This window comes from Triturus cristatus, chromosome 6 (genome assembly GCF_964204655.1).
Source record: "Triturus cristatus chromosome 6, aTriCri1.1, whole genome shotgun sequence".
NCBI lineage: Eukaryota > Metazoa > Chordata > Amphibia > Caudata > Salamandridae > Triturus > Triturus cristatus.
Window position 1 is genome coordinate 1149297794 of NC_140589.1, and position 27815 is coordinate 1149325608.

General features: G+C 41.5%; 1 protein-coding gene across 8 annotated transcripts in view; it reads right to left on the bottom strand.

The window, feature by feature from the left end:
- MAP4K3 (mitogen-activated protein kinase kinase kinase kinase 3) overlaps nt 1-27815 on the bottom strand; it is a 1115786-nt gene that overhangs the window by 1006047 nt on the left and 81924 nt on the right. For all 8 annotated transcript variants that reach the window (XM_085612074.1, XM_085612073.1, XM_085612071.1 and 5 more), the window contains exon 2: nt 15218-15275. In XM_085612074.1, the coding sequence (XP_085468200.1) occupies nt 15218-15275 (58 nt within the window). The remainder of the gene's footprint in view (nt 1-15217; nt 15276-27815) is intronic.

The following is a 27815-nucleotide window of genomic DNA, read 5'->3' on the forward strand; positions in this document are numbered from 1 at the left end:
CCATCACCGAGCCTCACAAAATGTTATCCCCTATTTAAAACAAAAAAATCACAGCAGCAAGCGCAAACTACTATATGTCCCCTTAGTTGAGGGAAGGTCTAATTAGCCAAGGGAACCCCACCCACTCTATGGAAAATTTGGATGCGATACAAGTACAAACCTTACCTTTGGGGGCAGCCCGATCATCACCCAGTGGTCAAACCGACATCCAATGGAATAGAAAAACTAAAGCCAAATTGAAACAGGACGACCGCACTAATTCCAGAACTGAAATCAAATTGAGGAAAGGGAGCCCCCTTTTATCCACTGACCAAACCAGGAGCTGGCCTCAGCCTCAACCTTACATTTGCCCCTTTCACTGGGCACCAAACCTAAAATATCACCCGTGCAAACTGAGCTGTCAGCTGACAGGACTCCACTTATGCATCAGGGAAAAAAAATTAAATAAATGATAACACAAGTAGAGCCCGTAATGAAACGCAGGGAACCCCTCACGAGCCGAGGACTATAACTATTGGGCACTTGGGTCCCTGTGTAACACGAAACCTAAATTCAGATTGTGGATTAGAAACATCCACAGGCCCTAGGTACCAAGAGCCCCTCACACCCGATACCACCATTGGACTGATTCAGCAACCCACTAACTGCATCAGAGAAAATCACTCAGGGCCAAACCTTGAAAAAAATCCGTCAATTAACCAAACTAGGAATTTTGCCATTACTCTCTTCACCCCAGAATACGAATCGAAAGGACCCTTCGACATCTTGAACAGAGGGAACAGTCTACAACTCCTAGGCACAATACCAATGCTAAAAGGAATACGTTCAACTGATCTTCTTTAAATGGAATTCGTAAAGCTGGGCAAAGCACAAGGCACGGAATCCACCATAGCCACCTGGAGGACGATCCAAATTGCAAACAAAGTGCTGGAAGAACGGGAAATCTTTTAAGCCTGGGTGATACAACCAACTGTGTTTTACAATACAGGATACCCATTCCCTCTCTTTGACGTAGCAAGGGAAGAAACAACCTGCAAAAGCAACAAAACTGTCTGTGCTTAGAGGGGCCCGTGGACGGTCACCAGAAAAAGAACAGATATCGAACACACAAACTAGCTTAATAGCTACCAACGCAGTTGCCCCGGTTCATCTTCGAATCACTAGAACCATTAAAACATCCGGTCACCCACAGTGACAGAGGAACTCAATGAGGCACCATGGAAATTCAGGTACACAACCCTTAAGGATATGCTCATGGAATATTAACAGGCAAATCAACAAGGCTGCAGACGCTGAATTTCTCGATTATTTAAAAACTTTCGACATCATCTTGCTTCAGAAAACATGGCAAGAGGCGCCTCTGCAAGTAGAGGGATATACTTGTTTCCACACTCCAGCCTTAAGGAAAAGCAACTATGGCCGTCTATCAGGCGGCCTGGCTAATTATATCAAAATAACAAAAATCCATAGTGAGCAGGAACTACCGCCTCAGCTCCCAGCTGTAAACACCACAGAGGTTCAATTAAATCTAAATGGGAAAAAGGAGGAGGTACTGCTAATTAATATATACTTAAACCCGAAACACAAAACACAGGATTCAAAAATATTGATCGAACATCTTTATCAATTGATGAGTACACACACAACTCCGAACCTCATCTTGTCAGGTGACTTCAACCAATGCATATTAGGTACCACTCCAAATGAAGACATTCAAGCCCAGTCTTTTTATTGGAACATTCCAACTCAATCACATAGCGTCGGCGGAAGAACACCTAAGGTCGTCTCAGAGCTGCTAGAAGACTTGGAGAGCATTGGACTAAGGGTGTTGAACGGCAGATTTGTTGAGGATTCCCCTCTTACCGCCACACTTCACTCAGGTCACGTAACCTCCTTAATTGAATACACCCTAGTGTCTCTCTCATTCTTCCAACATATAATAGGCTATTGCCTAGGAGACAAAGGGGATAGTGATCATTGGCCTCAGGAAATCACAATCCATGCACTAACAGACAAATCAACTCCAAATCCAGCTGGAATGCATGCATGCCATACAATAAACCTAAAAAGAATTAAGTCAGCTATAGCGAAATCCAGGAAGGTGCTCCTGGTAGCAAAACAACAACTAAATGAGTTTAACCACCCCACGGGAAATCGCACACGCATATGGGAAACCTTTACGGCCACGTTCTCAAACTCCTACTCATCTGTAGTTCGGCACCTCCCAACCAACGACCCAACAGCTGCAGGAAAGGCCACAAACGCACAAAGGTAGACCTTGAAAAGCCTTAAAAAAAAATAAAAAAGCTAGAAACAAATCACTAAGGACACTGAAAATAAGGCCGGGAGACAAGGATGTACACCAACAGCTCTGCAAGAGCAAGGCCGAACTTAGGAAACTTAAATGAGACATAAGAAAATCACATGAAAATGAACTCTGGGCCAAACTCCATCATGATTCCAAAGGAAATAACAGTGCCTGATTTTGGGCAATGATAAATAAATGTTTACAACCAGCACATGGTGGTTTAACAGCATACATAATGGAAAATACCTGGACATCCTGTTTAGAACATCACTTCAACCAACAGGTATCTGGATCAAACATCAGCAAGGATGAACAGCCTGTACCTCAATCCCAAAACGTGAAGTCTGCCGAGGCAATTGAAATAGACGCCATCATGATCATGGAACAAATATCCAAAGGGAGGAAAGAAGGAGCACCCGGGCCAAATGGGATACCACCAGCTCTCTTTAAACAAGATTCAGAATACTGGTCAGAAACCCTAGCTCCCATCTTTAGCTCTGTCAGGCAAACTGGGTGTTTGCCCGAATCATGGAAGGGCTCTATCATCTCACCAATTTATAAAGCAGGGACAAAACACTACCAAAGAATTACCGTTTGACCGCAATATTGAATGTAGAGGCAAAATACGGGGAATCTACTCACTAAGCAAAACATAATTCCACCCACCCAAACAGGGTTCTGTAGAGAGACTGGAACAACCATCAACCTTTTAGCAACGTCACTACTCATCATCGACAAAGAAATTTTAACTAAACAAACTCTCCATCTTTGCTTTGTGGACTTGAAGGCGGCGTTCGACAATGTCAACTGAGCTAACCTCTGGAGGAAATTGGCTCTCTGGGGGAGTCCTCCGTCCCTCCTGAATCTCCTAATAGAACTACACTCCAGCACGTGGATACAGGTCAAGCTTGGCAACGGCTCCCACCTGTCAAGGCGTATACCAACGAACAAAGGCCTCAAACAGGGGTGCGTCTTAGCACCCTTTCTTTTGAATATTTACACAGCAGACCTGACGACAGCCCTCACTGCTTGCAATGCGCATGCCCCTCGAATAGAAGGAAAGACCATTTCCAGTATGTCTTATGCGGCCGATGTTGTTCTAACTAGCCACACCCAAGTAGGTCCACAACGGCTACTTAACGCACTACATGGGTACGCTGATGAGAACGATCGAGAAGTTATATTGAAAAAACTAAAACCCTAACAATAAATGGGAAAAAACTGTCCCATCTCTGGTCACTTGGAAAAACTGCAATTGCGAGCTGTGACATGTATAAGTACCTTGGTGTCATGACTGATAAGGGGGGGCCAAATCGGGATCCAGCTTAAGGCCATCAAGAGTAAAGGAATAACGACTGCAACAAGGCTAAGGCAGCTTAAAACAAAACTGACAGGACCAACATTCACCCCACTTCTCCGTGTTGCACAAGCAATAATTCCATCAGCAGTTACATATGGCAGCGAGGTACTGAGAGGCGGGGAGTAATCCTAAACCTCCCGCCTTACATCTCGCCAGCACAGATTTGGCTCGAGTTTGGTCCAACAAAGCAACTCCTCGCAAGGCGAGGCTCGTATATCAAATGCTGGCACAAAATTAAGAATACCGCAAGAAATACATTGAACCACCAGCACTCGCACTTTAAGCACATCGTAAATAAGGTTATTAAGAAACTTTCTCTCACAGAAGACAAACCCGCCTTTGCACACAGGAGCCATGCATGGATGACTGTGCAGCTACAAATCATTTGGGTCACAGGCATATTTTGAACTAGGGTACTCTAGGAAGTCTAAAGAATCCTTTTTAAAATACAAGTTAGGAATCCTGCCAGCCATATCTCATCTTCCACCATAGCTGAGAAAGAACTATGGGAACTTATGCCGGCTATGCGGAGCTGGAAATGAGAACATAGAACATAGAACTTGCTCCTGCACTAAGCTAAAAGAGGAAAGGGTAGGCCTCCTAAAAACTCATTTTAATGAATGAGGCATACGTACCCGGAGACAAGCATTACTTGCATGCTTTAACCCAAAGGACCCACAATTAAATGGGAAGCTTGTTAAATTCCTGCTTTAGCAGCTAAGCAAAGACCAGCTGTAACCTGTGTATAGACTCCAGAGGCTCTGAGCGAAATTAAGGACACTTTGCACTTTCAAATTAGTCATGTATGTTTTATTATATAAGAATTTTAAAAAAGTGTTCCGTTCGAAAAGTCAATCGATCAAAATGTTTTATTAGAATGCAATTTTGTAATGGTTTTAATTAATCAAAACCAATATATTTTTTACTTCCTGCTTATAAAGTTAATCAATAACGATGTTAATTTGCCTTGAGTTTCAACACAAAAATGCATTTAAAATGGCAAGTAGAAAATGGTGCAGAATGTACTAAGCTGACACTCCTATTGCCAGGACTTGGCTTGGGTAATTTCTTCTCTTATTAAACAGATGCTTTTAGGAAAATACTGAACTCTGCACAAGTATTCAATAGTTTGCCTTTAAAGTGACTTGCTTAGATACGGTCATAATTGTAGAATGTGCCGAATTTATTAATGTATTACTTTCTATAGCTACATATTCTAGATAAACTAGAATTGAACTTCCTTCTTTCTCTCATGTTAAAAAAAAAAATGTATGCTTATAAGAGATTAACTGCAGTAACCCAACAAGAGATCTGCATGCACATGTTTCTGTCTTTAGCATAGTTCATTGTTCTTACGTGAAACATTTAATAAAATGATAGACTGAACACTGGCAGTCATTGTTCTTCCGTGGAAACAAATGCTAGGTAGCCACAGTTGTATAAATGCTAACATCATAGGATGCATTTCTGACATTGTATCGTGAGCTTCCCATATTTGCCGTGGGAAAGGACGAACAAGACCGCTAATAGATGGAAGATGCTTTTTCATTGGAGGAGAACTTTCAGAGCTGAAACATTGTAATAATTTGTTTTAATGCCTTTTATAATAGTGCATATTTCTAGCTAGCTAGCACCATTCTCCCTTGCATTTTCACTTGCCCCACTCTTGCCTACTTGCTGTGAGCTACTGCCAACAGTGATTCTTGTTGCCTGACACTTTACGGGTGACAATTACTTAACTTTTGACCTGCCCGGTATACCTATTGCTGTGTCTGATTACCTAATTTTACCCGATTCAGATTTACTTGTGCAGTTGCTATCGTGACTGATGCTCCTTTGATCTTGCTCTTTTCCAAGGAGCCTTTATGGGTTCTGATAGGTTAGGTTCCTTTTAGATAGAATAGGGACAAATACCTTTACGGAACATGCTGTTATTTTGCTATATTGATGACTGACCAGATCTTAATGATTTCTGTAACCAGAATATTTGATTTGCTAATTGAATAAAAACAAATAAAAGAACTTATTAAACTCCGAATGAGAACTAAAGGTTTTGAAACTTTCCTAAACCTCTCATCATTGACTGAGCTTTACTGTAATTTGTGCCAATGATTAATTTGAGCTGGGTTCCATTCATACACGGTAGCGAAGATCTGTCATCTTGGAGAAGAAAATAAATTTGTGCTTGGAGTTGGAGTCCATTCCTGTAAGTAACAGGGTTGAACTTGTACTGGAGAGTAAATTGGACTCTTTCTGTGCCATCGTTTTTCTGGAAGCGGAGGACGGTCACACCTTGAATGGAACCATAAATAAATTCCCAAATTAGATCAAAATAATTCAGTCCTGAAATCCAATGCTCAGAATCTGAAGATCTGACAAGGCGGTATTCAAAGGCAGTTGCTGTTTGGAGGTGTGAGCAGTCATAGGGTGATGCGTGGTTTATCGCAATAGTGATTTGGTATGATGTTGTTTGTTTAATGTGAAGAAGTTGAAGAGCTTCAGACTCATCGTAGTCTAAGATACCAATATACATAAAGATATACAGGATAGATTGAGTCAAGTGTGGAAGACACTTAAAATGTCGCGCTTGCAGGGTTTAAAGAGTGTGACTTACCATCACTCCTAAAGAGGTTAAAATATCATTTTAAAAAGTGAATGTCCAGATTATTTAACATTGATTATGTTACTAAAACTTGATTGCGCAAAAATGGGATGGGGCATTGATTAGAATGAATTTTTACTAGTCGAGATTTAATTTGCGTTTGTGATTTTCTTGAATGATTGGAATTCTGTTATTTCTGTAGTAAGAGCAAACAAGAACTGAGATGTATATTGTATTCGTTGTGAGTTTGTGGAAGTTAGTGTAAGACGAGGAAATTGTAAAGGAGGGTTAACTGCTGCATGGAGTGAAGTCATACTTCATAATTTCCACGCTGGGATTGGTCGATTGGTGTACTTTCACACTGGGATTGGTTGGTAAATTAGATGTGTTGTGCTGAGATTGGTCACAATCTGAGTGAATATTGCATTGGGATAGTTAACTGGATTTTGGAAAATAATAGCTGTCACAATATTGGTTAAAAGTAATTTGACTTATCCGGAACAAAAGCCCAACATTGAACTTAAGCATTTTTGTGTATTAAATTTCAGCAATCATTAAATGTTTTACAGAATTTAAGAGTTTGGTGAAGGGGGAAGTTGCTGTCCAGGTACGGAAAGGGGAAGATGCACCTCCTGAGGGTACGCTTGCACACATTAGGATAGCAGAACATGGGATATACACGTTTTTGTCTTCATCAATGGTGCAAGATCACAGAGAAAGAGGGTCCATCAAGTTTTCTGAGATATGGATCTTTTGAAATGAGAATTCTTGACAATCTGAACGGGAATCTATACTAGATGAAGCCACCTCCTAGACCTGCACAATATGTGGCTTTAAATTTATGGGAGAAAGTTGCCCAAGACAGAGAGAAGGAAAAATATCAGAGAAGGACCAAAAAAGCAGTCCGTAATTATGCAGATGTTTATTGTGATGAAGGACAGCATAGATGGAGAAAAGCTGTAATTGAGGGAACTAAGCTATGGCCAGTCATTACAACAGAAGCTTTGGGAAGAGGAAATAAGAAGAAACCAATAGTACTATGGCTTTGGCACCAGTTGTAGTGAACACAGTGCAGATTGAGAGACCTATGCAGGTACTCCAAATAGTTCCATCAGTTGTGGCTCGACCACAAATAGCAGTGTCTGCTGAGATCAGTACACCTGTGGTGCTTAATGCAGTACCAGTACCACCAGTAAATGTACATACTTTACCAAGACCAGTTCCCAATGTCCCTTAAAACCTAGATTTGATACGAGATGCTCAAGGAGCACTGGATTCACATCCATAACAGGATTTGTGCCGAATTGAACAAATTCGCAGATTGTTGTGTGTAGACCACCATAGACAATACAAACTCTTATAGATGGTGGGACGCTGGTTTTCACAGTTCCTGTGACCCCCGGAGACATGAGTCATACTGATTAGAGTGCTACTTTAGCCCACTTGGAGGAAGCAGCACGAATTAGAAAGACAGATTGACTCTTCGCAAGAAAACTTATATTCTGAAAGAGAAAGATCATATAACATTTCCAAACTGAAGGTGGAACAATAGGAGATAATGAGGATGCTTAAAGCCAGAATATCTAGAACAGTGATTATGTTCCATGGTGTCTCATGGAGTCTCATGGTACCGAATCCAGCCACCGTATTGTTTCAAACTGCAGAATAGTTTACAGTGATTGACCTGTGTCAGGCTTTCTGCTCAGTATCCGAATATGAAGAAAGACAGTTCTTGTTCTGCTTTGTGTTCCAGCAGAGGTTATTAGCATGGTGTTGTGCCCCACAAGATTATATAGAAAGTCGCCCCATCTTCAAGTAGATTTTGAAGATAAATCTGGAATCATTCCAATGCCCTATAAGTCAGTACTTGTACAATATATAGACATCTTATTAGTGACATCAGAGACACAAGAAGCTTGCAAACAAGACACCATTGCCTTATTGAATCACCTGGCTCAGAATGGACAAAAAATGTCTCCAGGTAAATTGCTGTACTGTCAGAAAGAAGTTCAATAGCAGGGACACATAATTGAGAAAGGAGTATGGAAGGTGTTACCAGAGAGAATGAAAGCTATTTTTCAAATTAGTCCACCTCGAACTCAAAATAAGGTCAGGATGCTTTTAGAAATGGCTGGCTACTGTAGACAGTGGATACCAAACTTTTCCTTAGCGGCAAAGCCTCTACTGAGGTTGACACATCGGGATGTGTCTGATTCAAGCAATTGTTGTCCCAAGGAATTGGAAGCCTTCCTAGAGCTGAAAGAGAGATGGTGTCATATCCCAGCACTAGAAATGCCAGATGACACAAAAGAATGTACATTATTTTGCCATGAGAGAGGTCTGCATTCTCTCAGTGCGGACTCAAATGCACGGAAACGCTCGAAAGCCAGTGGCTTACTTCTCTACCGCACTTGACCCCGTAGCCGCCGGTCTTTCTGGTTGCTTAAAAGGGGTTGCCGCAGTGAGCACTAGTTTGGAAAAGAGTGAGAACATAGTGATGGGATAACATTTAACTGTTATGGTCCCACATTCTGTGGAGTTTCCTTTGACAAAAACACAGTAAATAGTTTGACCAAATATGAACATCATGCCTGCAGAAAACTTTATCTTGAAAAGATGCCAGACACTTAACCCTTCAACATTAATGCCAATTAATGATACTGTTTGTGATGATGTTAAACATGTTTGCCTAGATGTCATGTACTTATGCACCAAGCCAAGACCTGATATTAAGGATGGACCCCCGATTGCACCCGACCATCTTTTGTTTTTAGATGTCTCATGTCTCAGAACTAATACTAATGAAGCCACACTGAGAGCAGCATATGCCGTGTGCACAATAAATTATGTTGTCAAAGCTTTCTGGCTTCAAAGGGTTCCAGCAGCACAAGTTAGAGAATTGATTGCCCTTACAAGAGTATGCAGTTAAACTGCACACAAGAGAGACCATATTTATAGCCGGTCAGTAAAGCATTTGTTTTGCTCATGATTTTGGGTAACTGTGGTCACAGAAAGGGTTTCTTACCTCCTCAGGTACACAAATAAGGAACAGAATGCAGGCTAAAAATCAGCTGGAAGCTTTACAGTTGCCTGAAGAAATTGCAGTGGTTAAATGTGTAACTCATCAGTGTGGCAATGGGGACATCGCCATGGGAAATAAGTATGCGGGTAAAATCGCAAAGAATTGTGCTTTGTTGGCCTGCACATTTAATGGAAATTTCACGTCAGAAGAGGAAGCCTCTTTTACCATGCTGATGAAAGTAATTGATACTTCGGATTAATTGAAAAGAGTTCAAGAAAATGTGTCAGAAACAGAGCAAAAAAGCTGGATAAAAGCAGGTTGTGGGAAAATTAAAATGGCATTTGGATGTTAGCAGATGGGAGGAACGTTTTACCAGATAGTTTGATGTTCCCAATGACTAGGTGCAATCATGGAAATGCACATTTAAGAAGGGATGTTACGGTTTGTTTGTTCAGGAAAAACTGGTTGAATCCCAGATTCAGCATGCTAGCGAGAGGAAGTTTGTCATAGATGTGTAATTTGTCAACAGATGACTGCAGGAAAGAACACAGGTTACACTGATTCACATAGGGAGATCAGGTGGTCCTTTCAATAGGATGCAGAATTAATTTAATTGAGAGGCCTTCATAGAACATGCTGAGATATATCCTGGTGATAGTGTGTGTTTTCTGAAGATGGGTGGAAGCCTACCCAACCAGAAGAATTGACAGTCTTACTGTATCAAAACTGTTATTACGAGAATTGATTCCATGTTACGGAGTGCCCGTTTCTCCTGAATAGGTTAGGGGACATTCATTTCAATAATGAGTTCCTGAGGAAGACTTGCACATCATTGCAGATGGAGCAAAGATTACATTGCAGTTACAGCACAGAAGCCTCTGAAATTGTGAGCGAGTCAATGGATCTCTTAAATCAAAATTAGCAAAGAGTTGTGCTTCAACATCATTGAAACGGCCAGATGCACTTCCTTTGGTCTTGATGAGCATTCGAAGTATCAAATATAGGAAGACAGATTTGTCACATCACAAGATATTGATGGGCAGTGCAATGAGACTGCCAGCTGTACCTACAAGTGCACTTTTGAACATCACACTTGATGGGATACTCGATTATTACAAAGGGTTGGCTGAGGTGGCTGAACTGTTTCCTATCAGGTTATAGCAGCCACAAGAGATCCTCACCAAGAACAGTGCCACAACCTCAATACATTGGGTCATGATCAAGAAGCAGGTTCGGAAGACTTGTTTGGACCTGAATGGAAGATCATCTTAGTTACAAATACTTCTCTGAAATGTGCTGGAATTCTAAATTGGATTCATGTTTCTAACACCAAGTAAGAGAGAAATCAAGAAGAAGCAGTTGTGGTCTTTCATCTTGTGCGAAGAGCGTTGATGACCGTGTCACCAGTTGAGAGAACATCCAGGCCAGTGGCTCCGCCACAGCAAGAACAGCAAGAGAGGGGTGAAGACTTGCAAGTCGACAGACCGATTCAATTGCCTGAAGTTACACAAAGTGGCACTGAAGTCTCTAATGAAATGGAAGCAGAGAGTGGTCAACAACACAAAGTGAATACTGGCAATCCGTTAGTATCACTGGAAGATTTGGATGCAGGAACAAGCACTGAAATAAGGAGAGTCACTTGCTAAAGTGAATGGAAACACTCCTATGAACAGGATATTTAGAAAAATCACACAATGTCAAAAAGAAGAGTGCCTTATGTTTAGCACCAGAGTGGATGTACTATGATGATCAATACGAATTGTTTAATTGAATAATCTGTGTGATGTGAGTTCTGAACTATATGAGCCACCTTGATTTATAGGGACTTAAACAGAAAATGAGAAAAATTGAAATAAAAAAAAACTAAGAACTGCAGAGAAGCCTAAAGAAGATAATAACTGATCAATGAAAGAACTGTCCAGTTAGTCCTTTGTTATTTTAATTTCTTATTTTACAGAAGAGCAAACAAGGCCCAAGTTTGCAGTAGAAGGGTAGGGATAACAAAATAGAAGAACACGGAGTAGGGTTAAGGATTGCCTAATTAAAAATTGACGTGCAAATACAAAAGTTGCTTTGGGAGAAAAAAAGAAAGAAAAAACGACTAACAAAAATCTGCTGAACTGCTGAAGGACTAAACTGCTAAATTCCTGAGCTACTGAATTTCAAAACATACCTAGCTTGATTTGAGAGAAATGTGTAGCATTAGAAACAAGAGTAATATATGTTGTGATAATAATGATTACTATAGTATGAATAAGATTTCAGTTGTTCCCAGAAATAGATCATGGAAACGCTAACACAACAAAGCCACATACATATCTTAGTGATGAAGACCAACTAAGAGCTTCTTTTATTAGTTAAAAAAAGATGATTGTTGTTCAAATGTTTATTCTAGATTAGTGCAAGAATAAACTCATGCTATAGATGCAAAGACTTGCTATGTTTGTGCTCATTTACCTACATCTGCCTCAGAAGAAGTCACCTATTACCACATGCCCTTATCTTATGTTATCTCTTTGTAGTATTTTACTTTCACTCGCATATAGACAACATTTTGAATATTTTTATTATAACTAAGAATTAATTCTTTCAAGAGTGTCTTTGATAGAAAAAATTTAATTTACACCCACAAAACAAAGGAAATGGACACTGCTTTGTATTATTTCATTACCTATAGACCCATAGATAGTGTTAAGGCTTACAACAATAATTTGACCTGCTTGATGAAACCCTTAGAGAAATCTTACATTATGGCTTTAGAAGAAAGACACATGAATATAACACGTACTAAAGATAAACATAGTGATGTTTTAAAAAAATGTTTGGAAGAAAGAAGATGATTTTAGAAAGTAAATGATTTACCCGGAATTAAGGTTAGACAGTCAACATAAAGGGGGAAATGTGAGTTTACAGAGGAACACCCCAAAAAACTAGACATGTACTTTGAATTAACAGGAGAGGAATCTGTGATTCCTGGAGTTAACTTTATTTGTGGACACAATGATTATTTCCTGCTACCTGCTGATTGGAAGGTTATTTGCTATTTGGGTGTTTTATTTCCTAAAATGTACCATGTAGAGCTTGGACGTGTCAACAATGACACCTGCATATACACATTAACGTAGTACTGAAACTGGAGCTGATGTAGTGGAAGACCTATTTGGAGCAATCATGCCAACTGTAGATGTTATGTTAATCAGAGAAAAGATTATAAAGCTATCAACCGTAGTCGACAAAATGGTAAGAAGCTCTTCTAGAGCTTTGCTAGGAGTTAACCCTGAACTAATTGCTATACGGTACATGATACTTCAGGATCGCACTGCTTTAGGCATATTTCTGGCAGAGAAGGGCGGAGTCTGCAAGATGCTCAACTTATTGCTGCTCATACATTCCTGATGAGAGTAAGGAGATTGAAGGTTTTGCAAAGAACATTTCAGACTTAAAGTCTGAATTGGAAGAATTAGAAAAACATGACGATTTTGAAAATTTTGGAAAAGGATTTCAAACGATTGGAAATTGTTTTTTGACTGCAGGAAGAGGAATTCTAAAAGAGGAACTATTGTGAATAATAATAGTAGGGCTCTGTTTACTGTTTTAGTATACATTGTTCATGTGCTGTAGAAATTTTCCACAAGGAAGAAGGGAAAAGGAATCACAACAGATTTGCAAAAGGTTTGGCTCAAAATGGAATTATAGATGATGATTATATGAAATCACTAAAATAGAGAGGTCAAAAGAGATAGACGAGATTAAACAGATGAGAGCGCACTTTGAATGATTTCACATGCGAACTAAGCATAGTGTAATGGTTAATACAACCATCAGACATGGGAATTGATAATGCAGAAAACGGCCTATAAAATTAATCAATAATTATGTTAATTTGCCTTGGGTTTCAATGCATTAAAATGACACATAGAAAATGGCACAGAATGCAATAAGCGGACAATCCTACTGCAAGGCCTTTTCTTATAAAACAGATGCTTTTAGGAAAATGCTGAACTCTGCACAAGTGTATTCAATAGCTTGATCTTAAAGTGACTTGCTTAGATACGGTCATAATTGTAGAATGTGCTGAGTTTATAAAATGTTTTACTTTCTACAGCTACATATTCCTCGATAAACTAGAATTGAACTTCCTTCTTTCTCGTATGTTCATATAGCATTTGTTTTAACAATAAATGTATGATTATAAGAGATGACTGCCGACAGGAGATCTGCAAGTAAAAGTTTCTGCCTTCAGTGCAGTACATTGTTCCCCAGTGAAACATTTAATAAAATGATAGACTGCAATGTTCTTCAACGGGAACCAAGGCTAGCTTGTCCCAGTTGTATAAATGCTAACATCATAGGTTACATTTCTGATAGTCGATCGTGAGCTTCACTTGTTTGCTGTGGGAAAGGAAGTCGAGACCGCTTACAGATGGAGATGCTTTCTCACTGGAGAACGTTTTAGAGCTGAAACATTGTAATAACACGTGTTTATGCCTTATAATTGCACACATTTCTAGCTAGCTAGCGCTTTTCTCCCTTGCAATCTCACTTGCCCCACTCTTGCCTACTTGCTGTGAGCTACTGCTGGCAGTGATTGCGGTTGGCTGACACTTTGCAGGTGACAGTTCCTTTACTTTTGTCCTGCGGGTACAGCTACTGCTGTGTCTGTCTGCTTCCTTTTACCTCATTAAGATCTACCTGTGCAGTTGCTACTGTGACTTCATATTGATGCTTTTGGAGGGATGAGACTCGGCTGATATTCAAGAACTACTCTTTATAGGGAGTTTGACTGATTTTAGACTTGGATTTTGATGCTCCTTTGATCTTCGAATAACTCTTTACAGGTTCGGTTAGGTCCTTTTTAGATAGAATAGGGACACATTCCTTTATGGAACACACTTATTTTGCTATATTGATGACTAACTATATTTTTATGATTTCTGTAGCCAGAATATTTGATTTACTAATTGAATAACATGACAAACACTTAATGAGAAATAAAGGTTTTGAAACTTTCCTAAATCTCTAATCATTGACTGAACTTAACTGTAATTTATGGCAATTATTGATTTAAGCTAGGTTCCATTCATACACAGTGGCAAAGATATGTCGCTTTGGAGAAGGAAAGATATACAGCGTCTAGTTGGAGCCCATTCTTGCAAGTAGAAATGCTGAACTTGTACTGGAGAGTAAATTTGGACTCTTTCCGCACTATCAACTATAACAAAAAGTTTGTATAGTAGGGAAAAGGTCACCATAAAATGAGACCTACGTACACCATCAGTCCTGTATAAATCAGTTATCACAGTGTACAAATGGCAGCCAGTAAAGCTCAAGTGCTACCCAAATATTTTCGTGCAAATGGCCTAAGAAATAGAATGCCTTAAGAACTAGACATTCTGCCTGTAGTCATGCAGAAAAACCAAGTATAATTGGGTCAAACTCTCTGAGATTTCAACAAAGTTGGAGGATTGTTGACGTCATGAAAATACATTTGATGATTGGGACTTGTAGACCATGAAGCAAAGAACATATACCATGCAATAGTTCATCGAGCCCTTTACAAGATGTAGCTAGCTGAAGTCATGCTCTGCTTTTGCAAACACATTGCAGCACATATTCAGTAAATAGAACCAAAACAATAAATGACAAATGGCTTTGTTTCACACCTGGACGGAATAAACAAACGCTGTATTTAAAAAAAATCGTTCAATTTGCAATACATCATTAAAACTTCACTTTGCTTTAGTGACACGTTGCCTATACAACTGTCTATTGTTCACTCACTGAATTCTCAAAGAACCTCAAATAAAATACATTTAAAGCAATGACATTTTACGAGATATATGTTTCTAAACTTATGCACGCGACTGCAAAATGTTGCTGATCCACTGGGTCACAGCAAACTAAAAACAAATTAAAATTACTTACCAGGCTCCAACTTTATCACTTTAATTGCTGCAAGTTCAGATGTGTTCACATTTCTAGCCTAGATAGAAAAAAATAAAACAAAATTAGCAATAAACCAAATACAGTGTTAGTCCTATACAGCATACACATTAATTTTAAACAAGTGAGATAACACAAAGGTCAGCCACAAAAAAAAGTTGCATAAGAATGTGAACAACAGTTTTTAGCCATTGCCCAAACAAGAGAATCAGGAGAGAGTACGAAGTATGCAGCAAACAGAACAAATGAGTAAAAGATCTACAAGATAAAGAATGAAAACAGTCTTCAATATCTACACAAAACCATTACCCTTACAGACAGTGGAAATGTTACATAAGTGTTTATCTTTTGTACCACAACAAAGTAATGATTATATGACGCAAGCACACATCTGTAGGTTTGTCAATAAATTGCACTGGAGGAAATGTTTCCAAGATCACTGTCAAGTGTTAACATTCACACCCTTTCAAAAAAGCACTGGCAATGGCAATAGGTTTGGATTTAAAGGAATGTTGTACGGTAATATGAAGCATTACAAATAAATAGCATAGGAATGGATATATATTTGCACGGAAGCAGGTAACTGTAGAATAATACAAAAGATCAGCTGACAGTTGCACTGCCAAGATAGACTTAGAAATCCATGAAGGCTAATGAATGCTCTCCTCCCATCTGTGCTGCGACCTGAGAAAACACTATAAATTATGTAGGTATCTAAGACACTTTGATGGCAGTACAATTTCATGTGTGCACCCCTGAAAGGTAAAGCTCAAGCAGCTGGATGTATAAAATAACCACTGCTCAGTGGAGTACAAGCACTTTGTTAAGGAAGCACACAACGTCTGCCCAATCAAAACATGTACTCCTGGCTCCCAATATGTGGGCGGAGCCAAAGCCCCTCTACTGGCGATTTTCACATAATGGTCTGGCGACAGCTGGGATGTCAAGTCAGACCATAAAAAGACCAGCCAGGTCTGGTTTTAAATTAATGTTGTATGATAATGTGAAGCATTACAAATAAATAGCATGGGAATGGTTAGGATTGCGTGTGGAAGCAAATATCTTCATTAATATTGGTGTAGGTTAAAAGGTTAGGTGATAGTTATACTGTCAAGCCAGACCATAAATAGCACATTGGCATGCCCAGCTGTTAATAGTATCATTCAAAACTTTGAGAGAGTTGTGTTACAACTCCGCCAGCCAGGCAATCCATATTGCAAACTCCATGAAATGTACATGTTAAAGATACTAATTATTTATTTCAATTTAAATTGTGAAAGAGGCTGATAAGGGAGAAGGAATTATAATTATGGACAAAAGTTTGTTTGTGGGAAAAAAAACACAGAAAGATCCGACTGCAAACCAATCTACTGAAATTCAGGGAGACTATAAAACAAGCATTTACAATGCAATGGTCTCGGCATTGGTAAAGTTAGAGCTATTGGCATTGCTCATGACATTATTTTTGTTTAGGTTTTTGTTTTTAAAACATTTAAAGAAACGGCATTGTTATTTACAATGTCAATAGCTTAATCACTCTCAAATGCGAGACCTATTGCATTTGCACCCACACACAGAGCCACCTACACATACACTGATTAAGCTATTGACATTGTAAATAACAATGCCGTTTCTCTACGGGTTTTAAAAACAAAAACATAAACTAAAATAATGTCATGAGCAATGCCAATAGCTCTAACTTTAACAATGCCGAGACCGTTGCATTGTAAATGCTTGTTTTATGTTGCTTGTCTTGCTTAGTCCTAATCAAAAACGTGTTTATGCCCCCACCACTTTCTAAATTCACCAGCCACCACGACCCGCTGTACCACTGTGCCTTGTTGCAGCCCCACAGGTACCTAGGAGTACGTGAGAGCAGAGGGGGTGCAGAGACCTCTTTCCTGTCAGATCTGGCTGCTGAGGGGCACACGGAGCTTGTGCTGACGTCAGGCAGTGCCCCGAGACGAGCACAGTGGTTGATTGACAGGTAGTCCCACGCAGTGGTAGGCACCCTAAACAGACCGCTGTGGTGAGGTCAGTTGTTGTAGCAACACAGCTGAGGGGCAACACCCTGCGCTCTTATCACGAGCAGCGTGGGAGAGCCCGCGACCGCAGAAGCGGGAGGCGCTTCGAGGCAGAGCTGGGAGGCGCTTCGAGGCAGGATGGGAGGCGCTTCGAGGCAGGGCTGATACGCGTTTTCGTAGCCTTGCATGGGAATGCTGACAGTAGTCGAATAGCCAAGGTGGTTGCAGGGAGCGTTGTGGTGCACTTTTAAGCGCTGTATGGTTTACAGACAGTAATGTGAAGCTGTGAGTGCTGCGGGGCAGGATTCCGGGACATTTTTAGCATTTCGAGTGGTTGCCTGTAATAGAATCGCACTTAGTACTGCAGGGCAGGGCGGAGGTACAAAAATAATGAACATTACAAACAAAAAAGCTTCAGGTGCATCTTCTGAGCTGTGTGGGTGGCAGGACAAATGCCGGTCAGGACTGAGGTGCATCTTCTGAGCTGTGCGGGTGGCAGGGTAAATGCCGGTCAGGACTGAGGTGCATCTTCTAAGCTGTGCGGGTGGCAGGGTAAATGCCGGTCAGGACTGAGGTGCATCTTCTGAGCTGTGCGGGTGGCAGGCTAAATGCCGATGTCGATTGGGGTGCATCTTCTGAGCTGTGCGGGTGGCAGGGTAAATGCCGGTCAGGATTGAGGTGCTTCTTCTGAGCTGAGCTGGTGGCAGGGTAAATGCCGGTCGGGACTGGGGCGCATCTTCTGAGCCGTGCGGGTGGCAGGGTAAATGCCGGTCAGGACTGAGGTGCATCTTCTGAGTTGTGTGGGTGGCAGGACAAATGCTTTATATAAATGCAATTCAAAACTTAAAGCACTTTGACTATAATAGACAAACTAGAATGGTAGTGTGCTAAAGTGTGATACTAGCTCCCTCAGTCCAGGCCGTGTCTCCCTCCCCCAAGATCTCCCCTCCCCCCGCCTGTGTGTATCTCGCCCCACGGGGCCCGAATTCGCGCAGTCTTTCAACCGCTTGCGTTGGCGGCGCGGGGGCAGATGTTTAGCCATTCACAGTAAGCCTGTGTCAAGCGTCACATGTCTGGGCACAAAGGCATCATGCCATTCACGGAGCGCGAGCTCTGTGTGCGCAGGAGACACAGTGAGGGACTTCGCACAACAATCCCATAGCGGCATAAACATTCCGCGCCCCTTTGCTCTGTCTGCTTCTTTCCAAGGCGCCATCGAGCGCCGGGTTTTGTTAAAATGCATTAGCCTTTCTCGGCTGATTGATCCAGTACAGTTTTCCCGGGAGATCCTTTGTCTTTGCCCAAATCCCCGAGCTTTAACCGACTTTCCGAGCAGTCCATCGACCTTTCTTGATCCCTCCCATTTCGTTTCAAGGCATCAAACACAGGGCGCGTGTGCTGAACGCGGGAAAAACGTGTGCCATTTACTGTAAAATTTGGATATTTTCTCACAGAGACAGTTTACCTCACATTCAGAGCCGGGAATGTATCTTTGCATCCAAACCTTGTGGTTGAATTGAAATAGCGGGGGGCGTTGCTGGGATTTTCCACGCTGCGAGGGGGCATCCTGTCAGAGAGGAATATTGTCAGTCGGGAGTGCGGAAGAGGGAGGGCGACCAAGAACACCATCCCCGTAGCGCAAATAACGGAACACCATCCCCGTTGCAGTGTCATAGCATTCCGCCACCGCCTTTCTCCGAGGCGAAGCAGAAATGCCTCGGAGAAAGGCAGCGGCGTTTCCGGATTCGGGGGCGTGTTTTGCTTTTCTCTCCTCTTGCCATTGGCTGGAGGAGATAATTAGAAAAGTTGAAAAAAACACGCCCCCGAATCCGAAAAGGACGGGGCCTGTTCGGAGTGACGGACCTATTCTCCAATGGCTGGCCAGCATTCAAGATGCCAGCCAATGGAGAAGAGGGGCGGGTTCAAGCCCCTCTTCTCCAAGTCATTAGGTCTCTCGAGCGAGACTGCGCAAGCGCAGCCTTCGCTAGCCGAGACCTAAAAAAGGAGGTACAAGAGCTGACAAACGATTTAGCTATACAATCAAGAGAAAACTAAGATACTGATGAAACCACTAACATTGTACTAAACTAATTTCCAAGAATACAGTCCCGTCTTGTTTGGCAAAGATCTAAAAAGACCTACAAATCAACACTATGCTAAATAATATATCACGCAATGAGTCTGTAGAGGAGAATTAATCAAGACTGCTGGGCCACTACCTAAAGAAATGTGTGTACTTCATCCAGACACTTTCAAAAGATGTTAAATATAGTATCCAAAAATAGCTGGAATAGAAATGAAAGAGTACTAAACAGCAGGGCGGGAAAGGCATGTTTACACCCAAGCTTAGTGCGGACTGGTCACTTTAATGGACTAAATAAAGCACTCTGAAATGTGCACAGGAACATTATGCGCCTCAGGACCTCACACCATATTAGCTAAATCAAGGCACAAGCATCTAAGCATTCTGTCAGATCAACTAAAATTTAAAAGATGAAAGGCACAAAAACATTAGTATATACAATTGCAGGATAAAGAATAGAAAAGCTCATACTGTTTAGTTGTGGTTACAACGTATTCATATATTTTATATAACTGAAAATATTCAACATTAAAAATAAAACCAATATAATAACCCGATTTGAATTTAGGAGGTCAAAATGAACATTAAAAGATGCATAACCTATGCTTAAGAGCTACACGTACATATATATTTACTGAAAAAAACCATAGGTTTCAGGCACGTTATAGTTGGAAATTAGCATTTAAAAAAACCTTACAAATTCACTGAAAAAAAAAAACATACGTTTCAGGGGCATTATAGTTTGTTGGACATTTCACTCGTACAAAACCATAGAAATTGCGCCGTTATAGTTAGTTCAGCTAACTATAACACGCGCCCCCGCAATGCACTGCTGATGACGTCACATATTACATCATTCATGACATGGTCAGTGACATCATCCAGTGACTGTGTTTCTGTAAAGTTTAATATATATGCCAAGCTGTACTGAGGAATGAGGGGGTGTACAAGAGTCTGTATGGAGGATTTAGTAGGTACGTGACTGACTGTATAAGTGAGTGATTAAATGCGTCTTACTGAATGCATGGGTTAGTAACTAAACTGTGTGAATGCATGTATCAGTCTGTCTGTTGTATAAGCTGCTGCATGGGTTGGTCAGTAGCTACATGAGTGTCTGTATGGGTTATCGATTGGTTGCCTGAGGGGGAGAGGGGGAGATATGTTGGAGTGGTTGATTCACTGGTTGTATGGGTTCAAGGGTGCTTGTGGAGACATCTGTACGGGTGGGTGAGTGCGTGTATGGGTGTGTTGGTGAGTGAATGGATGTCTCAGTGGTACATGTCCAAGTAACTACATACATAAAAGGCAGTGCATGTGAGTGTTGGAGTATATAAATGACTATACATGCGAGTCAGTGATTGTGAGTGGCTGTATGGATGAGTGTACTTGTATCAGTGATTGTATAAGACAGTAAGTATGTGTTTCTTTCTGTTTGAATAAGTGGTGTGTGTATAACTGTATAGGTCAGTAAACGGAAGTGTGATGATTCTTTGCATCACTGACTAGGTGTGTGAGTAACTCTGGAGGAGTGGGGGTGTGTGAGTGTCTGTATAAGTGTATGAGTGCATACGATACTGTTGTATTAATGAGTGACTGCATGTATGATTGATTGTATGGGTGAATGACTGGATGTGTGTGTAGACCTAGGAATCAGTGAGTGCGTATGTAGTAACTGGCATTGGTGTGTCGATGGTTTCGAAATTGGTGGTCTGTATTTTACAGTGGGTGTAGCAAAGGTTATATTAGAGTGTGAAGGGGTACATCAGATTTTCACGTGGATGATGTCATCAGTGATGTCGCTGACCATGTCATGAATGATGTCATATGTGACGTCATCAGCAGTGCATTGCAGGGGCGCGAGTTATAGTTAGCTGAACTAACTACGACGTTGGAATTTCTATGGTTTTGTACGAGTGAAATGTCCAACCAACTATAATGTCCTTGAAACCTATGGTTTTTTTCAGTGAATTTGTAAGGTTTTTTTAAATGCTAATTTCTAACTATAACATCCCTGACACCTATGATTTTTTCAGTGAATTTCAATGGTTTTTTAAATGAAAATTTCTAACTAGAACATCCCTATTAAGTCCCCTTGAATCCTGAAGGTCCCTGGTGGCCAAGTAGCCTACCAGGTACCTCCAGTAAGCGCCACAGAGCTGCGTTGCAGAGGTGGTCCGAGGCCATGCCCCTTTTTACACCACGCTGCAAACGCGGCTTCTGGCGCACTGCTGCTCGGAGGATGAAGTCCACTTGTGTCCTGAGGCCACCTCCCCAGGGCTTCTCTTTAATCAATCCGTGGGGGACTTCCAAGGCCCCCCAAGCCCCAGGGACCGCCACCCCCCGGGGCTTTAAAAAATAATAATAATAATTAAACCTGTGTGGGGGGGCTCGAGCCCCCCCCCCCACACGCCCGGGGGACCACCACCTCATCGGGGCTATGTAAATAAAGGGAGGGGGGCCGTGCGGCCCCCCTTCAGGAGCCCTCCATGGCCCTGGTGACCCAGGGCCAGCTCCTGCAGTGCCCGGGGTACCCACTCCCGGGACGCTGCTGTTTGCTATGACAGAGCGGGAGCCGTGCACTCCCGCCCTGTCATAGCAAACACTGCTTTGGATTTTGGAAGCGAGAGCAGGTTGCCTGCTCTCACTTCCAAATTCAAAGCAGATTGCTTTTCCACATGGGGAGCTGCATGTTCGCAGTTCCCCGTGTGGAAGAGCAATGCCGGCTCCCGCAGGAGACAGGGAGCCGGCGGGACCGTGGGGGCATTGGGGCTCCCCCCAGGGTCCCTAACCATGAGGCCAGGTCCCGGGGATGGGGTCCCTGGGGCCCAAAATAGCCCGGGAGGGCGATTCCAGTACCCCCTCCTTCGTTTTTTTTAAAGAAGAAAGTATATTTGGGTGTGCCCGGGGGATGGGGTCCCCGGGGCAAATGTAAATTAATGAAAGTGTAAGGTTTTAAAAAAATATATATATTTGGAGTCGCGACCCTAGCGCGCCCCCCCCCCCCCCCCCGGCCGTGTGAACACGATGGATGCGCGGTGCTCAGCGCGGTCCCCCAGTGTGAACGCAATGGGTGTACAGCGCTCAGCGCAGCCCCCTACTGTGAACGCGATGGATACGCGACTGTAGGTCGCGCTGAGTGCGCGACTCCAAGCAAAAATAATTATGATTTTTTTTTTATTCAAACCTAGGTTATATGTTGGGTTATTGGGTGGCTCTAAAAAGAGCCCTTGTGTTTATTATGAGTTTCTTGCAGCTACAGGTAAGTGTGGATGGATGCAGAGCTTCAGGTTGTTGAGAAGCACTCTGTGCTAAGGCTGGGCGAAGTGAGGCTACGTGGAGCATTATGGAGTGGGTGCAAATCTACGCCCACCCGCACACTCCGCGTAGCCCCACTATGCGCCACCCGCCTCCCTCCCGCCCGCTTTTAAAATACATTAAGTATAATGTTAGAAGTCGTCGGCGAAAGAAGGAAGAGGGAGCCCCGGGACGCCGCAGCTCGGGTAAGTTATTTAATTTACATAAACATTGTTTTTTTAAAGTTTAACATTATACTTAATGTATTTTAAAAGCGGGCGGGAGAGAGGCGGGTGGCCGGCAACTCGCTGCGCCGTGGGTGTGCATAGCTTGCATGCCCTATGCCTACTTCGCGGGATCACGAAATAGGCAAAGCTACGCACACTCCGCGGCCGGAGCGTAGCACTGCGCCCAGGGTTACTCTGTTCCCTTCATCAGTGAAGTGTACTCAGTCACTCCTGTAGATGCCCTCCATATGGTAACGTAGATTGTTATTATATATGGAGCCCATCCTATGGTCTCTGAGGTAAGCAGAAATAGATTTGACATTTTCTAGCTTTCTCAATCTGAGGACAAAATTGTTTGGACCACTTCCATTTCTGTCTTTGGCATATGTTAGAGTACACAAAGACTGTTTGGGGGGGGGAAAAGCAATATCAATTGTGCAAAGGTGTCCTTCATTGGCAATTCCAGACCTACCCCAGTCAATGTGCCTAGATCATTGCCACCACAGTGCACAATCATGAGGTCAGGGGCTTGGAGATGTAGAAAGGTTTTAACCAAAGGCATTAATTGGTGCCACTTTAATACTCTCTCTGTCCAATCCATTTAATGTCTACATTTTGCAAAGCAAGGTCTTTGTCGATACCTCGGTGTTCAGCATATCTTTTGCACCAGAAAACATACCTATGCCCATATAGAACCTCACCCATAGTGCAACTGATAAGTAGCAGTCGCCAGTGAGAAGATACTAAAAACCCTGTGTATACGAAGAGGATGCCAAGATAACTGACCTCCTGAGTCAATGATGGTATAATGCTAAATGATGTAGAAAACAAAAGATGATAAGAGGGAGAAAGTTGGACTTCAGTTATGAATTTACTAGGAGAAAAAAGGGGGTTTTTGATAAGAAGGATGAAGGATATAAGATCATAATGCAACTTACTTCTAGTGTGGTGATAATTCCAACCCACACAATATGTAGGTAAGGGCAGATAACTAATACGTCCCAAATGCGATAGAAATCCAAAATCTATTATGTCATCTATGAATTGTAAAGAAGAGAAACCTATTGTTGGTTATTTAAGAAAATATACAATCAAAGTCAAAAGTACATCCATGTATATACGGACTAGTACTTTAAAAAGAATCTTGATCTCCCAGTCCCCTTGCTGGCTAAACATTGCAGTTACTTAGCGCCGAGATGCCCACGGGCCTTCGTTTCGCGCTTTACAAATGTCAAAATAAATAAATAAATAAAATTTTATTATTCTCCTCGTCTAGGTGAAAACTGTGAAGCCCCTATAGTCTAAATTTCAAATTGGAAAGAAAAAACAGGCATTCAGCTACCGACTACTACAGGCGCTAAGCATATGAATGGTCCAGTGAAGCCGGTATTCCAATTAAGGTCCACCACGTCTTACAACATTTGAATATACAAATTCCTTAATTCATTTCAATTCACCATAATGCCTATAACGTCTTTAAAAGATAGCGTCAGTTTCCCTTCTAAAACCTCGTAAGTGCTCGAAGAAGTACACTGCGAGAAAAGCTCCGGTTTACAGAATACTGCCCCTTCCAACGTGAAAAATGGAGGGCGCCAATCTCAATTATCTGGTGAGGGAATTCAAAATATCTCTAAACGAAATGTATGTCATAAGATCAAGTGAAATCAGAAGATCCCATATATCAGTGATCAGAAATTCACATATACAAGTAACGGAAGAGAAAGGGTCCTATGTAAATGAAAGAGAAACTCTCTGCGACGTTCTATTATCCAATTTCGTATGTTAAGTCTAAAACTCCTATGTCCTCAAAAGAACAAACACTATTCTATCTTTCTCACCTTATTCGGCAGCGGTGGTATCAGTTCTGGTGTTCGTGTTGGATCCTCGAGTACGAGTGTCAGTTTCACCCTTCCGGCCTATTAAAAGTTTGTGAGTGTGTACAACCATCGCGAGAATTAAGTCAGAAAGCAAGTAATGAGCCCAAAACCCATCGATGCTTCGGGCGCCATCTTAGAGTGCCCTCTACATGATTACTAAGACGATAATATATATTTAAGTAACGTCTGTGTAAGTTAGTAGACTTTCTGAATTGGGGTTAACATTTAAATACACATCGGAGGACAGAAAGTCCTCCATGCTAGTATATCTCAAACGTATCAAGATCTCAGCAATATAGTGATTATACAAATCTAAACAGAGTTCCCTCAGAATAACGTTCCATATGAAATGGAATGTAACTAGTATATAAAGAAGGTTCCCTACACATTGTCCTCTCTAATATTTTGTTAGTAAATGAACATGAGGTTTGAGAGAAAATTAAGTCTAATGATTAAAAGTCAAAACGAAGCGTGATAGCGCTTCTCTACAAGTGTCCATCCTGTACTTCGCACATGTGACCTGCACATATAATTCAGTGACAGTCATTCTGTACCTTTCTTGCCGTGTCATTGTGCCAATCAAATAGTCTTATTTAGACCACTCGTGCTGAAATTACACTTGCATGTAAAGATAGTGGATAATTAATCTGCAGAGTAGCATTCATTCTATATGCAACGTGTATAATTTTACTGGTCTGTCATTGATATGCCAAAATTAAAATATGGGGGAAAGCAAGAGAGCGGGTATCCCAAATGGCAATTTGTAGCTAAATTATACAATCTTATTATACAACTAACCATATGAAATGGACACTTGATATCATTCAGAAAAGTTTGTTGAGCCACCTATTTTCAAAGTGGAAATCACATCAGTTTGTGTCATTATTGTCTTCCTAACTCTGGTTACAGCATACACCAATACAGAACTCAGATGTGAATATTTACAATAACTACATATATGAACAGGACATTCATTAACTGTATACATGAACAGGAAATTCAATAATGGTCTTATAGAACATATTATTTACCCAGGAAATAATGTAATTCCTGGTCAATATTAAGACCTATCTCTGTACTACGAAGCCTGAGTATCCATAATGCTTCACTCCTCCGTAGCCTTAATTCCCCGTTTCCTCCCCTGGGATGTCTCAGGGTTTGGTCAATTCCATAGAAGATAATCTGTGAATTACATTCCATAATGTGTGCAGCAATGGGTTATCTAATGTCACCCTGTTTAACTGCCCGCATATGTTCTCCAATTCTCTCTCTGTGTTCTGATGGGGCTGCCCACATATTTTTTGCCACATCTGCACTCAATCACATACACTACAAATTTAGTGTTACAGTTGATGTTAGATAGAATCTTGTAAACTCTCTTGTCGGGACCAGTGAACGTGATTTTCTTATTGTGTGCCCATTTGCATGTTACACAGTGTCCGCAGACATACAAACCAATGGTGTGTTGCGTCAACCAATTAGTAGGTATCTTGGAACTCGGGTAGCTTGGGCTAAGCAGATTTTTACGGCAGACCCCTCTCCTGTAAGTAATCTCAGGTCGAGTGCCAACTGAGCCTGCCTGTGTGGTATCGTCTTTTAAAATATGCCAGTGTCTATTAAGGCTACGTGTCAATATCTTTTACAATGCATTGTAATTAGTAACCAGCCTTATTTTGTCACTCTGGGGCCGTGCGGTGGATTTGTCATTTAATATGTCTTGTCTATTACTGTTTAGTATCCTCCGTTTAGCTTTATCTAGTGTGTTTCTGTTGTAACCTCTCCTGCTAAAGCGTTCCATCATCCCCTTAGCACATTCCTCAAACTCAGGATTGTAACTACAATTACGTCTAGCCCTAATGAGTTCTCCAAACGGGATACTCCTGATTTGGTGTGCGGGATGAGCACTAGTCGCGTGCAGAATAGCATTGCATGCTGTGGTCTTACGATACAAACGACCATGTATCTGGTTGTCTCTGATGTAAATTTCAGTGTCTAAAAATTTGATTTTCTCTGTGCTATAGTGCGATGTGAACCTTATGTTGTAATCATTACTGTTTAGGTGTTCAATGAAGCTATCTAGTTTCTCTGTGCTTCTTGTCCATATCATAAAGCAATCATCAATATACCTGCCCCAGAATAAAATCGAGTCATTCCATGTGGAGCTCCTGTCGCTCCAGATCCATCTCTACTCCAGCCAACCCATGAAATGGTTGGCATACGAGGGAGTGAACCTGGAGCCCATGGCTACTCCCCGTTTCTGTCTGTACCAAATATCTTTAAACAAGAAGACATTGTTGTCGAAGATAAGTTGAATCATATCCATGAGCATTTCAGTGTGATCCCAAGTGCTTGCTGACCTCGTGCTTAAAATACTCCGAATGGCTCTCCATCCTACGTCTCTTTTGATGCTAGTATATAAAGCAGTGACATCTAGTGTAACCATAATCATATTTTTCTCCCATGTAAGGTCTGATAAGATTCCTAGAATATGTTTTGTGTCCCTAATGTAAGATGGCAAATTGCAAACTAGAGGTTTTAGGAAGAGGTCGACGTATTCTGAGATTCTTTCTGTTGGTCCTTCATTACCCAATATAATCGGCCTACCAGGAGGGAAAGGTACGTTTTTTATGAATTTTGGGTAGTGTGTATAGGCAAGGGTATTTAGGACGATCTACCCTCAAGTAAGTCACTTCTTCATCATCTAGTAGTCCCATCCCATGCCACCGTCTTAGATTCCTGTTGATATAGTCAGTTAATGTCCAAATTGGGTTCTGGGGAAGTAGCTCGTAGCACTCACTATCACTTATTTGTGAGAGAATCTCTTTTTCATAGTCCACACTGTCCATCACCACTATATTCCCGCCCTTGTCAGCTTCTCTGATTGTGATTGTGTCATCCGTGCTAAGATTTCTAAGGGCTTGTCTTTCGCCTAATGTCATGTCTTTACCACTATAAGGATGTCTTTTTTTATTCATATGTCTGTCCAAGTCTTGCAGGACTAACATATGAAAAATGTCAATATTGTTCCCTACATGGAGGGTGGGTGTCCATCTAGACTTTTCTTTCAAGCCACTA